The 18,663-nt window shown below is 41.1% G+C and overlaps 1 protein-coding gene across 1 annotated transcript in view; it reads left to right on the top strand.

Moving 5' to 3' along the window:
* The first annotated feature begins 467 nt into the window (after nucleotides 1–467).
* Nucleotides 468–18,663, top strand: part of LOC132889684 (serine protease HTRA3-like) — a 37,317-nt gene continuing 19,121 nt past the window's right edge. Inside the window, exons 1-7 of the mRNA XM_060926426.1 lie at nucleotides 468–1,060; nucleotides 8,422–8,521; nucleotides 14,285–14,507; nucleotides 17,092–17,286; nucleotides 17,381–17,413; nucleotides 17,516–17,630; nucleotides 17,819–17,878. Coding sequence (XP_060782409.1) covers nucleotides 604–1,060; nucleotides 8,422–8,521; nucleotides 14,285–14,507; nucleotides 17,092–17,286; nucleotides 17,381–17,413; nucleotides 17,516–17,630; nucleotides 17,819–17,878 — 1,183 coding nt within the window. The 5' untranslated portion in view covers nucleotides 468–603. The remainder of the gene's footprint in view (nucleotides 1,061–8,421; nucleotides 8,522–14,284; nucleotides 14,508–17,091; nucleotides 17,287–17,380; nucleotides 17,414–17,515; nucleotides 17,631–17,818; nucleotides 17,879–18,663) is intronic.

Raw genomic sequence — 18,663 nt, 5'->3', positions numbered from 1 at the left:
CCCTCACTTTTTAATAACCCGTGCGCACGCCTTTATAACTCGAGCGCACGTATTAATATCTCGTGCACACGCCTTAATGAAAGCGAGGGAACGATTTGTAACTCGTCCCCTCACTTTTAACTACCCGAGCGCACGCCTTAACGCAAAGTGTGCGCACGGGTTATAACTCGTGCTCGCGCATTATAAGTCGTTCCCACGCTTTGTTATTTTTTTATTCACCATGTCCCCTCTATGGCTCCGTAGAAAACACAAAATTGTCTTGCAAGTCAAGGACTGGTGAAAGTGATGCTGTTACAACGGGGCCTTTGGTACAACCATCCCCGGTCTCCTCTAACGGATAGTAGGTGGTGTAGCTGTGTGTGTGTGTGTGTGTGTGTGTGTGTGTGTGTGTGTGTGAGAGAGAGAGAGAGAGACTTCTCACAAATTGAACAGGTGAGCGTTTGAAAAGGAGAAGTAAGAACTCAGCTTCTTTTCTCCATCCATAACTGTGATCATGACTCCTGTGTGAAGATGATTCAGCTTCAGTCATGACTCCCACTGGCACCGGTGATTGTGCGCGCGCTGATCTGAGGGGATGTGATTTCTCCACGGACTCCTCACCGCATGCCCTCAGTTCACTGGTCTAACCGGACGATGCGCGTGCTGCTTTTCGCCGTGTGCGCGCTTTTCGCGCATGCCGTCGCAGGGCCCGTGTCGCGCGCGCCCTGTCCGGCTAAGTGCGATATGACCAAGTGCCCGGTGCCGCGTGCTGCGTGCCAGGACGGGCGCGTGCTGGACCGGTGCGGCTGCTGCGCGGTGTGTGCTGCGGGGGAGGAGGGTGCGACCTGCGGGCGTAAGCGCGATCTGCCCTGCGCCACTGGGTTCGAGTGCGTGCGCTCCGGGGGAAAGAGATCCTCTAAAGGGGTTTGCCGGTGTAAGAGCGGTCACCCGGTGTGCGGCAGCGATGGGAAGACGTATGAGAACCCGTGCAGGCTGGAGGCGGCCAGTCGCAGGGCGCGGCAGCGGGGGAACGCTCCGGTCACGCGCGCGCACAAAGATCGGTGCGCATCTGCACCTCCAGGTAGGGCGCTGCAGGGTAACAGCACTACACCCGGTGCAAATCAGAGCATTCTTTAAAGGATTTTCCACGAGGAGACCAACTGGTCTGGGCAATACAATCGCAGGCCCCAGAGTCCATGCGGCTGCACCGCTGCGGCGTATTCTGTGATGCAAATTGCCGCATTACGAATCCTCGTTTCAGCCAGCATAATATCAACATAGTTAATGCAGTGCCAAGTTTTCCTTGTTAAATGTATACTTGCATGGTACTTGGTTAATTAATTGCAACTGATTGAACTAAATGATAAGACATAACTTGGTTTAAAATTTGGTCTCCCAGTGAAGCTGGTTTGGCATTGACTAGGAGACCAAATCTGGCCACTGTAGAGTAACTACACTCTAAAAAATAATGGGGCTAGTACCGGTTCTTCAGGGCGATGCCATAGAAGAACCTTTTTCAGGGCTTCGAAGAACCGTTCATGCAACAGTTCTTTAAAGAACCATTTAAACCATTTGTTTGAGCAGTGAAGACAGATTTGTGTAAACATAGCCTATGTGCACTGACCAGCAAATGGTAAGAGAATGCCAGGCTCTGAAGAACCATTTCCAATGTGAAGAACCTTTCGCATAATGTAATGGTTCATCACAGAGTTTTGACTCTCCATGGAACCATCCAGAGATTTGAGGAACCACTGAAGCACCTTTATTTTTTAGAGTGTATGTTAAAAAAAATGCTCATTTCTTCATGCCATCCATCCATCCATCCAATAATGAATGAATGAATGTCTTGTTGTAATATCCTGGAAAAACTTGAACCCTTCAAACTGAACTGCATTCTCTTGTACACAACTGAAAAATTCCCACTTTGCACCTGTCATTTATGTTGTTTATTGTATGTTTAGATAGCTACATCTTCAGATAGCTAAATGTCTACTTAGATAGCTATAGATAGTAATCAAATATACCATGCACTGAGAGGTAGGGTGCATCAGTTGCCCTCACTTTCATAAAATCTGATGCATTTTTGTTTGGGTGTTCCTTTTCACCAGTAAAGACATCCTGTAACATTTTTTGACCATATTCAAAAGTCTAATGGTGGCACCATGAGGTTCATTTTTTATTTTTTGCCAAAAAACGCTCATTTTATGTTTTCGCGTAAGGTTTGAGTCACAATGTTGGACTCCATTTATTGATTTCTTGTGACCCAGAGATCATGTTAAGAACCTTTGCGAGGGATCGAGAAGCATTAATGTGATTCATAATACATTTGTATTGTTTAAAAGTAGTTGAACAATGATTCAATGAACAACTAAAACTCAAACTGTGCTTGATTAATATATTTAGAATATATGCTAAAAATGTGTATCTAAGATATTTGGTATACTCTATAAGGTGCCATAATGTTTCATGAAAAGTGATGGAAATTTTGTCATAAAAGTCATAAAATAGCAGCTTTTTCCATAACTTTGAGCTCCTGGTGCCACCATTAAACTTTTGAATTTTGTCAAAATATTTCACCCAGTGTGTTTTCTTACCAAAAGGAATATAAAAACAAAAATGCATCATGATTGGAGGAACTTTTCATTTTTAGGGGGCAACTGATGCACCCTACTGAGAGGCTGTGGTTGAAATTATGGATTCTCTGAGGTGACTGGCATAGTACGATTTTGGAGGGGCGCAGCCCCAAAGAAAATAGTACTTTGCTAGTCACCAAAGAAAATCCATCATTGGGGATAAGTGGGAATGCCAAGGCCAAATAGTTAGGTTGGGACCAAAAGGTCCCTGGTTCAATTCCCTGGACTAGCAGGAATGGCTGACGTGCCCTTGAGCAAGGCACCTAACCCCTAACTGCTCCCCAGGCTCCTCTGGGTACATTATATGCCGCTCTGGATAAGAGCATCTGCCAAATGCCTGTAATATTATTTTCTCACTAAATGTATCTTAAAGTTTAAAAAAAAAAAGTATGGAACAGAATAAAATGTCACATTCGCATGAAAAGATCTTGCATTTTCAGGTTTTTTTTTTTTGACAGTTAAATTACAGTATCCAACTTCCAAAGGTTCAAAATTCAAACATCGTCATGAAATCAGCCAGAAGCATTTTACACTGCACTTAATCAAATGTCTGGACAGGGATATACAACCCCGATTCCAAAAAAGTTGTGACTTGTAAATAAAAATGGAATGCAATGATGTGGAAGTTTCAAAATTCCATATTTTATTCAGAATAGAACATAGATGACATATCAAATGTTTAAACTGAGAAAATTTATAATTTAAAGAGAAAAATTAGGTGATTTTAAATTTCATGACAACAACACATCTCAAAAAAGTTGGGACAAGGCCATATTTACCACTGTGAGGCATCCCCTTTTCTCTTTACAACAGTCTGTAAACATCTGGAGACTGAGGAGACAAGTTGCTCAAGTTTAGGGATAGGAATGTTAACCCATTCTTGTCTAATGTAGGATTCTAGTTGCTCAACTGTCTTAGGTCTTTTTTGTCGTATCTTCCGTTTTATGATGCGCCAAATGTTTTCTATGGGTGAAAGATCTGGACTGCAGGCTGGCCAGTTCAGTACCCGGACCCTTCTTCTATGCAGCCATGATGCTGTAATTGATGCAGTATGTGGTTTGGCATTGTCATGTTGGAAAATGCAAGGTCTTCCCTGAAAGAGACGTCGTCTGGATGGGAGCATATGTTGCTCTAGAACCTGGATATACCTTTCAGCATTGATGGTGTCTTTCCAGATGTGTAAGCTGCCCATGCCACACGCACTAATGCAACCCCATACCATCAGAGATGCAGGCTTCTGACCTGAGCGCTGATAACTTGGGTCGTCCTTCTCCTCTTTAGTCCGAATGACACGGCGTCCCTTATTTCCATAAAGAACTTCAAATTTTGATTCATCTGACCACAGAACAGTTTTCCACTTTGCCACAGTCCATTTTAAATGAGTCTTGGCCCAAAGAAGACGTCTGCGCTTCTGGATCGTGTTTAGGTACGGCTTCTTCTTTGAACTATAGTGTTTTAGCTGGCAACGGCAGATGGCACGGTGAATTGTGTTCACAGATAATGTTCTCTGGAAATATTCCTGAGCTCATTTTGTGATTTTCAATACAGAAGCATGCCTGTATGTGATGCAGTGCCATCTAAGGGCCCGAAGATCACGGGCACCCAGTATGGTTTTCCGGCCTTGACCCTTGCGCACAGAGATTCTTCCAGATTCTCTGAATCTTTTGATGATATTATGCACTGTAGATGATGATATGTTCAAACTCTTTGCAATTTTACACTGTCAAACTCCTTTCTGATATTGCTCCACTATTTGTCGGTGCAGAATTAGGGGGATTGGTGATCCTCTTCCCATCTTTACTTCTGAGAGCCGCTGCCACTCCAAGATGCTCTTTTTATACCCTGTCATGTTAATGACCTATTGCCAATTGACCTAATGAGTTGCAATTTGGTCCTCCAGCTGTTCCTTTTTTGTACCTTTAACTTTTCCAGCCTCTTATTGCCCTGTCCCAATTTTTTTGAGATGTGTTGCTGTCATGAAATTTCAAATGAGCCAATATTTGGCATGAAATTTCAAAATGTCTCACTTTCGACATTTGATATGTTGTCTATGTTCTATTGTGAATACAATATCAGTTTTTGAGATTTGTAAATTATTGCATTCCGTTTTTATTTACAATTTGTACTTTGTCCCAACTTTTTTGGAATCGGGGTTGTAATCAAATGAAATATAATATACGTTTAACCATGTAACCTAGTGAAAATCTCCAAAAGCACCCATAAAAGTCAACATTTTTTGTCAAAATTTGGCAAATATGAAAGCATACTGAACCTACAAGCCGATAGTTTCATACTTTCTGCACCACACTATTCTTTAGCAGTGCAAATGAATCAACATGCACCGCAGAAAATCATCTTCAGTGTCTAAAACATCACTGTATTTTTTTTCTCTAACATTTTTACTGCGGGCGGCACGGTGGTGTAGCGGTTAGCGCTGTCGCCTCACAGCAAGAAGGTCCGGGTTTGAGCCCCGTGGCCGGCGAGGGCCTTTCTGTGTGGAGTTTGCATGTTCTCCCCGTGTCCGCGTGGGTTTCCTCCGGGTGCTCCGGTTTCCCCCACAGTCCAAAGACATGCAGGTTAGGTTAACTGGTGACTCTAAATTGACCGTAGGTGTGAATGTGAGTGTGAATGGTTGTCTGTGTCTATGTGTCAGCCCTGTGATGACCTGGCGACTTGTCCAGGGTGTACCCCGCCTTTCGCCCGTAGTCAGCTGGGATAGGCTCCAGCTTGCCTGCGACCCTGTAGAACAGGATAAAGCGGCTAGAGATAATGAGGTGAGATGAGAGGTTTTTACTGCTCATATAGACTACATGATCTTGGAACAAAAACTTACTGATCAGCAGTACTTGCTGATGAGTTGAATAGAATATTATATTAATTGGCTGGGGAAAAGCTTGTTTTGGAGATTAAAAATATGTATGTCCAGTAAATAATGGATGATTAACCCATTGGACAAATGTGTTAAACATTTTAAACGTTGCCGTAACTATTAAAAGGTTACTCAATTTGACAATCCGAGTATAACAGATACAGTAAATATATTTCATGCCACCCTGTAATATTCTTTTTATTATATATGGACACATTCACAAAAAATTACGCAGGTTAATCAGAAGAATTTTAATTTTGAACCGCTTCGACATTTTGACAAAGCATGTCCAGTCAGCAGGAAAACACTGGGAGTGACATCATCGGAGTGAAATATCAGGAATTATTGTACATACGGGCCACTTTTTCCATGGAATAAAAACATGTATTCTCTTCCCTTCTATCAGGTTTATTGATAGCATGCAATATTGTTATCATATCACTTATCCTCTGTATATTACACCACTCTCCCCAATGGAGAATGAGCGTGCAGTATTGTTACGGTATTGCACGTTGTCAAGACAACATGATGTCACACGTCAGAGCTCATGTGAATATCCAGTGACAAAACTTTTCTGCTGCACATGCGCAGAATCATTTCTTTGTCGGCAGGGAAACAGAGAAGACCAGGCTAATTCAACGTTACTGCTAGGATTAGCTATGCTATAATAAAGCACTAAATAAATAAACTAAAAACTGAAACCGAAGACGCGCTGAATACCCGAAAGGCTACCAAAACTTCATTATATATTATTCATGCATATTAACAAGAGAAAAACATACCAACAGACATCGAAAAACTGGAAAAGGAACATGTCGGAGATGCAAAACTTCCGTGCTAGCGAGTGACTGTGACAGTTTGTAAACAAACATGGCCGACAGGTTTGCTTTGTGAAAAGTGGAAGATTTTGAGAGAATTTTGGCTGCCAGGTCACTCCGTTGTGTGTAGCTGTCTTGGGATAGAAATCTTAAGCCCGGCACACATGGGCGATTTTCCGTCGCTTGGTTGTGCAGCTTTTTGAGGCAAGCAAAAAATTGCTTCGTGTGCGGATATTTGCAACAGCGATTTTTTTTGTTTCTTGCGACAGATTGCAGGTATCAAACATGCTTGATATTCTGCGACAAAAAGTCGCCAGTCATTGACTTGTTGCAGAGTGCATGTCTTTACTATATCGACACGATCATCTCCAAAGGCTAAGCCAATCCCCACCTGTGAAGCAGTCACATGATTTCCACATGACTGGTATCCCCCTCCCCAAATCACCCACTGGTTGCGGATAATGCGCACACGCAGCTACCCGAGAGGGGAAACTTGCATCCAAAATTCACAATATGCTTGCGACGAGAAGTCGCCTGTGTGTACAAAAACGTGTGTACAAACAACTGTGTGTTTCTCAGTTGTTAGCTTGTACTACTGATGAACGCTACAACGGCTGTAGGTCACTTCACTGCTGTGCTGATGAACTCTACACCGGCTGGAAGGTGACTTCACTGCCATGCTAACAACACTAACTTGCGGGTAAGCTAGCGTTGATCTTCAAGAATGCTGATATGAAGAGAGTATCTATAATAATAATCTCTGAATAGCTCATCTCATTATCTCTAGCCGCTTTATCCTGTTCTACAGGGTCGCAGGCAAGCTGGAGCCTATCCCAGCTGACTACGGGCGAAAGGCGGGGTACACCCTGGACAAGTCGCCAGGTCATCACAGGGCTGACACATAGACACAGACAACCATTCACACTCACATTCACACCTACGGTCAATTTAGAGTCACCAGTTAACCTAACCTGCATGTCTTTGGACTGTGGGGGAAACCGGAGCACCCGGAGGAAACCCACGCGGACACGGGGAGAACATGCAAACTCTGCACAGAAAGGCCCTCGCCGGCCACGGGGCTCGAACCCGGACCTTCTTGCTGTGAGGCGACATCGCTAACCACTACACCACCGTGCCACCCCATAATAATAATAATAATAATATTGGCTGGCTTTTTTTCGTGGCATATCAGATATATTTCATTCAGCTACTCGTCTTTGACTCGTTCAGTATCATGCTAGCTGAATGGAATATATCTGAGATACCACTCAGTGCCAGCCAATATTATTTAAATATGTCACTCAGGTCCGCGGTGTATTTCATTTGAAAAATACAAGTTTTTCAGCCCAAAAAGATAAACTTCATATCTTCAAGCCAATGTGTAATTTACTTTTTATTATATAGACACATTCACAAACAAACGACGCAAGTTAATCAAAACAATTCATCGATATCCTCACTAGTGAGGATATTGGAAAGTATGTAGTTCTTATGAAAAATACAAGTGGCGTATTTCTCAGTAAAACGTGTGTCTATGTAATAAATTTATATATGGGATAAAAATAAAAATTGATTTAGCAATGTATTTGATACGTATTTTAGAAATATACTAAAATGATCGGTTCAGAATATCCTTATCATTTGGTGTTATATTTAGCTTTTTATTATTATTTTTTATTTCATTCTCTCTCTATTTGCTCATTGTGACTAGTAGTTCTTCCCTCATCACATGATAGCTACTAACCAGAGAGGGTTAGGGATAGCACATGCTTCCTCCAGGACACATGCAGTCAGCCACTACAGCTTTTCATACTGCTGCCCATGTTTTTGTACATCATAGGGCAACTGAACACAATTAAAGGAATGTGTTAACTGCCCTCTTCCACATACACATGCCCATGATTTGTTAGTGTCACCCTAACTGACAGGGAAGTGAGCAATATCATCTCTCCCAACCAGAGAGCTTGGCCAGTTATGTTCTTGTGAAACCACAGATGACTGTAATATCTGTGGGATTTGATATGACATTAATAGAGAGAGAGAGAGAGACAAAGTTTTAATATTGCTATCATTAGTGACTGATTTATATCATTAACATCCAAAATTCTTTCTGCTAGTATAGGTCCCACACACCACAACAGCCCCAGGTACAAGTTTAACTTCATCGCTGATGTTGTGGAAAAAATCGCCCCTGCTGTGGTCCATATCGAGCTCTTCCTCAGGTAATTACAACCTCTGTGCATGTTGCTTCATGCTTCGTCTATGACTTATGCTATAGCAGCTATAACAGTTGCTTTCTCACCAGCCTCTTTTTCTTTCTTTTGAAGTTCATACTACACTTTTGAAGTAAAAAAAGCAAGTTACAGTGGTGCTTGAAAGTTTGTGAACCCTTCAGAATTTTCTATATTTCTGCATAAATATGACCTAAAACATCATCAGATTTTCACACAAGTCCTAAAAGTAGATAAAGAGAACCCAGTTAAACAAATGAGACAAAAATATTATACTTGGTCATTTATTTATTGAGGAAAATGATCCAATATTACATATCTGTGAGTGGCAAAAGTATGTGAACCTTTGCTTTCAGTATCTGGTGTGACCCCCTTGTGCAGCAATGACTGCAACTAAATATTTCCGGTAACTGTTGATCAGTCCTGCACACCGGCTTGGAGGAATTTTAGCCCATTCCTCCGTACAGAACAGCTTCAGCTCTGGGGTGTTGGTGGGTTTCCTCACATGAACTGCTTGCTTCAGGTCCTTCCACAACATTTTGATTGGATTAAGGTCGGGACTTTGACTTGGCCATTCCAAAACATTAACTTTATTCTTCTTTAACCATTCTTTGGTAGAACAACTTGTGTGCTTAGGGTCGTTGTCTTGCTGCATGACCCACCTCTTGAGATTCAGTTCATGGACAGATGTCCTGACATTTTCCTTTACAATTCGCTGGTATAATTCAGAATTCATTATTCCATCAATGATGGCAAGCCGTCCTGGCCCAGATGCAGCAAAACAGGCCCGAACCATGATACTACCACCACCATGTTTCACAGATGGGATAAGGTTCTTATGCTGGAATGCAGTGTTTTCCTTTCTCCAAACATAACGCTTCTCATTTAAACCAAAAAGTTCTATTTTGGTCTCATCCATCCACAAAATATTTTTCGAATAGCCTTCTGGCTTGTCCACGTGATCTTTAGCAAACTGCAGACGAGCAGCAATGTTCTTTTTGGAGAGCAGTGGCGTTCTCCTAGCAACCCTGCCATGCACACCATTGTTGTTCAGTGTTCTTCTGATGGTGGACTCATGAACATTAACATTAGCCAACGTGAGCGAAGCCTTCAGTTGCTTAGAAGTTACCCTGGGGTCCTTTGTGACCTCACTGACTATTACACACCTTGCTCTTGGAGTGATCTTTGTTGGTCGACCACTCCTTGGGAGGGTAACAATGGTCTTGAATTTCCTCCATTTGTACACAATCTGTCTGACTGTGGATTGGTGGAGTCTAAACTCTTTAGAGATGGTTTTGTAACCTTTTCCAGCCTGATGAACATCAACAACGCTTTTTCTGAGGTCCTCAGAAATCTCCTTTGTTCATGCCATGATACACTTCCACAAACATGTGTTGTGATGATCAGACTTTGATAGATCCCTGTTCTTTAAATAAAACAGGGTGCCCACTCACACTTGATCATCATCCCATTGATTGAAAACATCTGACTCTAATTTCACCTTTAAACTAACTGCTAATCCTAGAGGTTCACATACTTTTGCCACTCACAGATATGTAATATTGGATCATTTTCCTCAATAAATGAATGACCAAGTATAATATTTTTGTCTCATTTGTTTAACTGGGTTCTCTTTATCTACTTTTAGGACTTGTGTGAAAATCTGATGATGTTTTAGGTCATATTTATGCAGAAATACAGAAAATTCTAAAGGGTTCACAAACTTTCAAGCACCACTGTATGTTACTCAGAAACCAGAAATCTTCTATCCTAAAGCCTTTCCTGTGGTGGAAAACTTACAAAATGCGAACACTGGAGACTCCTTCAATAAATGTGAACTAGTCCCTGTGAAGGAGTTTTTACTATAGAAACAATACCATATTAGAATGTGTGCAATAATATAAACCTGTGATTTAAATTAAAGCCAGGACTAATGTCAGAGCTGCTGTTACGTAGAAAATTAATCAACACCTTCTTACCAATCAGCTATAAAATAAGTTGCTGCATCCATACAGACCCAGACCTGTTCAGAACCCGTCTGTTCCCCTGCCTTACTTTATATTACTTGTCTAAATAATGAATCCAGCCTGTTGGGAAAATTGTTGAGGCGTTGTTCTCTTGAAAACAGCTGGTGGTTTGGTTTCCAGTTGTGGTTCCAGTTTGGTTTGATGGTTGAGCAAAACAACTATTATAGCAATAAGGTATGTGAAATATGTGAAAGATAGCCAAGCATGAAAAGTATAAATAGAACAAGGTGACTTGTGATGATACAGCTTAGAGTTGTGTGTTTAATTTCACATTATTGTTGCTCTGAGACAGTTTAGATGAAAAGCTGAAACAGCATCGAAATTCCTGTATTGTTTTCAAGTAGGTCAGTATTATTTATGTCTCACAATGACAACTTATACTAACCCTCTTGGTTTGGTTAACTACTTGGATACATACAATGATGTCTCACTGAACTATCTTTTTGACGAACAATATAATATTGACTTTCATTTTATAATACCTTATTTGTCATATAATTACAGCCATTTTGCCACAAACAACATATTATTATTATTAAGCAATGACTGGACATGCTGTTACAGGAAAATAATCAACAATTGGTTGATTCTTTTCCTCTAATGGTACGCTCATGCCATGTTTTATTGATCTTATATACAACCCTGATTCCAAAAAAGTTTGGACAAAGTACAAATTGTAAATAAAAACGGAATGCAATAATTTACAAATCTCAAAAACTGATATTTTATTCACAATAGAACATAGACAACATATCAAATGTCGAAAGTGAGACATTTTGAAATTTCATGCCAAATATTGGCTCATTTGAAATTTCATGACAGCAACACATCTCAAAAAAGTTGGGACAGGGGCAATAAGAGGCTGGAAAAGTTAAAGGTACAAAAAAGGAACAGCTGGAGGACCAAATTGCAACTCATTAGGTCAATTGGCAATAGGTCATTAACATGACTGGGTATAAAAAGAGCGTCTTGGAGTGGCAGCGGCTCTCAGAAGTAAAGATGGGAAGAGGATCACCAATCCCCCTAATTCTGCGCCGACAAATAGTGGAGCAATATCAGAAAGGAGTTCGACAGTGTAAAATTGCAAGGAGTTTGAACATATCATCATCTACAGTGCATAATATCATCAAAAGATTCAGAGAATCTGGAAGAATCTCTGTGCGTAAGGGTCAAGGCCGGAAAACCATACTGGGTGCCCGTGATCTTCGGGCCCTTAGACGGCACTGCATCACATACAGGCATGCTTCTGTATTGGAAATCACAAAATGAGCTCAGGAATATTTCCAGAGAACATTATCTGTGAACACAATTCACCGTGCCATCCGCCGTTGCCAGCTAAAACTTTATAGTTCAAAGAAGAAGCCGTATCTAAACATGATCCAGAAGCGCAGACGTCTTCTCTGGGTCAAGGCTCATTTAAAATGGACTGTGGCAAAGTGGAAAACTGTTCTGTGGTCAGACAAATCAAAATTTGAAGTTCTTTATGGAAATCAGGGACGCTGTGTCATTTGGACTAAAGAGGAGAAGGACGACCCTAGTTGTTATCAGCGCTCAGTTCAGAAGCCTGCATCTCTGATGGTATGGGGTTGCATTAGTGCGTGTGGCATGGGCAGCTTACACATCTGGAAAGACACCATCAATGCTGAAAGGTATATCCAGGTTCTAGAGCAACATATGCTCCCATCCAGACGACGTCTCTTTCAGGGAAGACCTTGCATTTTCCAACATGACAATGCCAAACCACATACTGCATCAATTACAGCATCATGGCTGCGTAGAAGAAGGGTCCGGGTACTGAACTGGCCAGCCTGCAGTCCAGATCTTTCACCCATAGAAAAAATTTGGCGCATCATAAAACGGAAGATACAACAAAAAAGACCTAAGACAGTTGAGCAACTAGAATCCTGCATTAGACAAGAATGGGTTAACATTCCTATTCCTAAACTTGAGCAACTTGTCTCCTCAGTCCCCAGATGTTTACAGACTGTTATAAAGAGAAAAGGGGATGTCTCACAGTGGTAAACATGGCCTTGTCCCAACTTATTTGAGATGTGTTGTTGTCATGAAATTTAAAATCACCTAATTTTTCTCTTTAAATGATACATTTTCTCAGTTTAAACATTTGATATGTCATCTATGTTCTATTCTGAATAAAATATGGAATTTAGAAACTTCCACATCATTGCATTCCGTTTTTATTTACAATTTGTACTTTGTCCCAACTTTTTTAGAATCAGGGTTGTACCACAGCAATTTGCCAATGATTAAAATTTTATTCTTTAAAAAAATGATGCACCTTTTGATCAGTTTATTACATTTAGTGTTGTTGAACATCCACAAGTCAGTTTACATTACCACTTTCATAATAGCAGCTAAAAACAGACATCCTCTCACATGTTCATGAAGTTAATAAGACAGAGGAAGAAAAATGCAACTTGTCATGTTACCAGAAACTGCTAAGTGGAAAGTCCTGAAGACTTCCCATAACAAAAAGCTTAACAGTTACCGCCTTACCTCAGTTACAATTACAAAACGCGAAAACAGGAGACTTTTTCCCCATAAATGTTGGAACTCTCATTGCAGAAAACTTTCAACAAATAAGTCAGAATCAGAATTGAGTTTATTGCCAAGTCCGTTCTCACATACAAGGAATTTGCTTTGGTGGTTGGTACTTGAACAGTTTAAGTAAAAGAATTTGAAAATAGACAAAAGTAGTTATTACATAGAATAAAAAATAAGAATAACCTAAAATATACAAGTTTGAAAGATAGACAAATTTAAGAAGTATGTGCAGGGGTTGTTTTGAAGTCCAAGCTGTACAGTATGACTTCTGTGGTTACGAAATCCTTTAATTGCCTTGTGCTTAAACAAAAAGTAATTTTTGTTGTTAAATAACACATTTTTAATCCCTTATAATATTCTTAGATTATGTGGACCAACGAGTCTCTTTGAATGATTTGTTATTATGGAAAATATAAAGTATTAGAATAAGTGCATTCATATAAACCTGTGATTTGAATAACAGCCAGCACTGCTGTCAGAACTGCTGTCATAGAAAACTAATCAACACTTTCTGAACAATCGGATTTGTGAATTCAGCAATAGTGTAGTATAATTAACAATTATTCCATGAAATCGAGTCGTACATGAGTTGATAGCCGATGAGGTGCATAGCACCGAGTTAGCTATGAGCCATATATGATGAGTTTGAGTGGAATAACTGTTTTATTCTATCCACATTCATTGTATTTTGAGAAACAGAGCATTTTTATTTTTATTTTTTTCAAATTTGATAAATAAAAACTTTATACAAAACGTCTGACAAAATCTTTTCCGGTTAACAAACCTGGTGAAATCACAGGAACAATTTGTGAAAAATGCTATAATAATAATTCTTGAAAAATAAAAAAGATACATTCTTACCATCAAATACTTTCATTCCATATTTTGTTGCTTTTTTGTATTTTTTGGGGTTTTGTTTTCAAGGAGAGTTTTTATTTCATCCTCAGCTGGTTCAGCAACACGCGCCGCCATTTTGTTTTTCTCTACTCACGGTATGTGAGCTGATAGCCTAGTAGTACAGTAGCCAATCACAGCGCGCGATTGCTCATATCCAGTGAATGTGGATAGAATAAAAGCATATCTTCCCTTACCTTCATGCTAAAATGTAACATGGTTATAAATTACATTGTACAAATGCAGCCACTTCTTCAATGCTTGTGTCTAGCCATCCACTGTTTGGTCAACACGTACCATTATCCAGCGGTTCAGGGTTCATCGTGACAGAATCTGGTGTAATCGTAACCAACGCTCATGTGGTGAGCAGCAGCGCCACTACAGCGGGCCGACAGCAGCTTCGGGTGCAGCTTCGTGATGGCAAAACGTACGAAGCCTCCATAACCGACATTGACAAGAAGTCTGACATCGCAACCATCAAAGTCAACCCAAGGGTAAGAGAAGCTGGATTTAGAGTAGTGATCAAATGAACCTATGGATGGACAAAGCTTTTGACTGACTAGTTGCCAAAATACATTGTTGTAATCAATCAAGTCAAATGTTTTAAACAGCATCTAGCGAGAGGCATGAAAATAGACATATATTGTACTTCACTGGCGTTAATTTGGCATTAATGCTCTTTAAAAGAATCTCATCTCATCTCATTATCTCTAGCCGCTTAATCCTGTTCTACAGGGTCGCAGGCAAGCTGGAGCCTATCCCAGCTGACTACGGGTGAAAGGCAGGGTACACCCTGGACAAGTCGCCAGGTCATCACAGGGCTGACACATAGACACAGACAACCATTCACACCTACGGTCAATTTAGAGTCACCAGTTAACGCAACCTGCATGTCTTTGGACTGTGGGGGAAACCGGAGCACCCCCACGTGGACACCATGCAAACTCCACACAGAAAGGCCCTCACCGGCCACGGGGCTCGAACCCGGAACTTCTTGCTGTGAGGTGACAGCACTAACCACTACACCACCATGCCTCCCTCTTTAAAAGAATATTAGGAAGAATTAGTTTTCTAGTTTGTTTTTTAAAACGAGACTAGCCTATTTGTTTCATGTATAAAAATAATTTTACATTAACATCTGAGCCATAAAGACGGCACGATGGTGTAGTGGTTAGCACTGTCACCTTACAGCAAGAAGGTTCTGGGTTTGAGCCCAGTGGTCGACGGGGGCCTTTCTGTGTGTAGTTTGCATGTTCTTCTCGTGTCTGTGTGGGTTTCCTCCGGGTGCTCCGGTTTCCCCCACAGTCCAGAGACATGCGGGTTAGGTTAATTGGTGGCTCTAAATTGACCGTAGGTGTGAATGGTTATTTGTCTCTGTGTCAGCCCTGCGATAACCTGGCGACTTGTCCAGGGTATACCCGGCCTCTCGCCCATAGTCAGCTGGGATAGACTCCAGTTTGCCCAGGACCCTGCATAGGATAAGTGGTTACAGATAATGGATGGATGGATGGATGGATCTAAACCATGCCATTAATATACAGTATGCCAGGTATGTCATGGTCGGACTATACAGACATACTGATATCTTCATGACCCTAATTCACACCACAAAATATGACTCTCTCTAAGAAATGCACTCATTATGACCATAGAATAGCTGAAAATCACAATATCACTACAGTCACACTACATAATGCTAAGCTAAGCAAATCCAGGGTGCCTAGGTGAACCAGAAATGCACATTACCTAAAAAGGCTTTTATGAGGCTGTAAGGTTTCCTGGCACAGATTAGTCTTTTCCCTTGAGACATTTATGGGTGTTAATTAACTTTCCACATACACTGTGGATTACTTGGCTATTATCAGCACTACTGATGGGAATTCTCACATATACACCACAGCTGGCTCTGTGAGCTCACCTCTCATACTCAAGCGCTGGTTTATGTCTCACTCCCCAATTCATCTAGGCTACATAGACATGCTAATAGTGGCTTGATACAGTGCTAGTATGGGAATTTTAGAAATAAACACTTGAAAGTGACCAGTCTGACTGGAAACTGAACTGAATGTTTGGTTTATATTATCGGAGATGGAAAAGATAGGCTGTGTGAAAGTCCGGGATAAGAAAAGCAGTGGTGTCAGAGAGTGTTCTTACTTAAGAGTGTTAGCAGACCTCACAGAGAGTTTATTTCTGTTTTCATCATCATTTCGCCTCATATTTCTGTCTCATAGCCTTCTTGTTGTTTACAGTTGAAATTCTCTTTCTTTGTTTCTTTTTCTTACTCTGATTTCTCAGTTTTAACCCTTACACTATGTTTGGGTCAGAATGATCCATTTTATTTCTTAACTTCTCATTTTTTCAGAAGTGCAGACCATTATACTAAAGAGGAATTAAAAAAAATTATTTATCCTTTAAGATCTAATTTATGTGAAGAGACACAGAAGCAAAAGTGGAATAAGTTGTTGAAGTGTTTATGCATAATAAATTGTGATTTGAATTTCATGAACTGTCTTTGGAAGCCGAAAAAGCCATGTCTTTACTAGTATTGCTAAAACAAAGAAAAATATAGCAAATTATAAGAAATATTTGTAATTATGGGCGGCACGGTGGTGTAGTGGTTAGCGCTGTCACCTCACAGCAAGAAGGTCCTGGGTTCGAGCCCCGGGGCCGGCGAGGGCCTTTCTGTGTGGAGTTTGCATGTTCTCCCCGTGTCCGCGTGGGTTTCCTCCGGGTGCTCCGGTTTCCCCCACAGTCCAAAGACATGCAGGTTAGGTTAACTGGTGACTCTAAAATTGACTGTAGGTGTGAGTGTGAATGGTTGTCTATGTGTCAGCCCTGTGATGACCTGGCGACTTGTCCAGGGTGTACCCCGCCTTTCACCCGTAGTCAGTTGGGATAGGCTCCAGCTTGCCTGCGACCCTGTAGAAGGATAAAGCGGCTAGAGATAATGAGATGAGATGAGATGAGATGAGATTTGTAATTATAGTGCTATAAATATAATGACACAGTCTGTGTCAGCCATGTACAACCATATACAGAACATGTTTCATTTTTTGTATGTTTATTTTTATGTATCAGAAAAAGCTTCCAGTTCTTCCTCTGGGCCACTCAGCTGATCTACGCCCGGGTGAGTTTGTGGTGGCCATCGGCAGCCCGTTTGCTCTGCAGAACACCGTGACTACAGGCATTGTGAGCACAGCACAGAGAGATGGCAAGGAGCTTGGCATCCGGGACTCGGACATGGACTACATTCAGACTGATGCCATCATCAATGTGAGACTTCAGTCCAAATGCCATCTCTAATGTCAGCAGCTAAATATTTGCTATTTTTAACATTGTGTTTCTCCTGTACCACTCTTTTGAGTAGTATGGAAACTCAGGTGGCCCACTCGTTAACCTTGTAAGTATTAGCCATGTATCGATGTTCCTTTCAACAGGAGTTTAGTTCGCTCTCATTACAAAAGTGATGTTCTATGACATTTAAGTCTTTGTTTAACTGCAGGATGGTGAGGTTATTGGGATAAACACACTGAAGGTGACAGCTGGGATCTCCTTTGCCATTCCATCAGATCGTATTAACCAATTTCTTGGTGAAGCTTATGATAAGCAGTACAAAGGTAAGAGCTTTGCCAAACTGCACTGAAAGTAATTAGTCTCTGAGACGAGGCGGTGCAATTGGTCTTTGTTACAAACCAATTTTGTTGGTCAATTGGTCTTTGTTACAAAATCTGACTGAACTGAATTATTCAGTTCAGTCAGATTTTCTATGAAGACTTTGATATCAATTATCAGTTTTCTGTTTCAGATAAACACAAACTAGTTAGGCTGCAGTACATGCCATCTCAGCCTGTGGTGTCTGACTCAGGTGAGAATTTATACTATATATTTTATTTCCTTTTAAATGTATTTCAGCAGGGTGGCACGGTGGTGTAGTGGTTAGCACTGTCACCTCACAGCAAGAAGGTCCTGGTTTCGAGCCCAGCGGCTGACGAGGGCCTTTCTGTATGGAGTTTGCAGGTTCTTTCTGTGTCTGTGTGGGTTTCCTCCGGGTGCTCCGGTTTCCCCCACAGTCCAAAGACATGCAGGTTAGGCTAATTGGTGGCTCTAAATTGACCGTAGGTATGAGTGTGAATGATTGTTTGTGTCTCTGTGTCAGCCCTGCGATGACCTGGCGACTTGTTCAGGGTGTACCTTGTCTCTTGCCCATAGTCAGCTGGGATAGACTCCAGCTTATCTGTGACCCTGCACAGGATAAGTGGTTACAGATAATGGATGGATGGATTTCAGCAGGAGGTTCCTTTTTTACAAAACGTAGAAAATGTGTGAAAGACTGTTGCGATAATGTGATAACAGGAATTATCTTGTTTCACAAATGTAATTACAAACAATCAAAAAGTATGATGGGTCATTCAGTAATATATTAATAATTGAAATGTTGGCACATTGCTGTTTCCTCTTATCACTGGTATAAGAGGGACACCGCACTTCAGACTGTACTGTTATAGAAAAATAATCACAGTGGTGCAGTGGTTATCACTGTCGCCTCACAACAAGAAGGTTCCGGATTTGAATCTTAAAGCCGACAGGGGCCTTTATTTACTGTGTGGAGTTTGCTTGATCTCTCCAGGCCTGTGTGGGTTTCCTCCCACG

Source organism: Neoarius graeffei, chromosome 7 (genome assembly GCF_027579695.1).
Source record: "Neoarius graeffei isolate fNeoGra1 chromosome 7, fNeoGra1.pri, whole genome shotgun sequence".
NCBI classification, from domain to species: Eukaryota; Metazoa; Chordata; class Actinopteri; order Siluriformes; family Ariidae; genus Neoarius; species Neoarius graeffei.
Note: the sequence above shows the minus strand (reverse complement) of the source record. Positions and strands in the feature narration are given on the sequence as shown.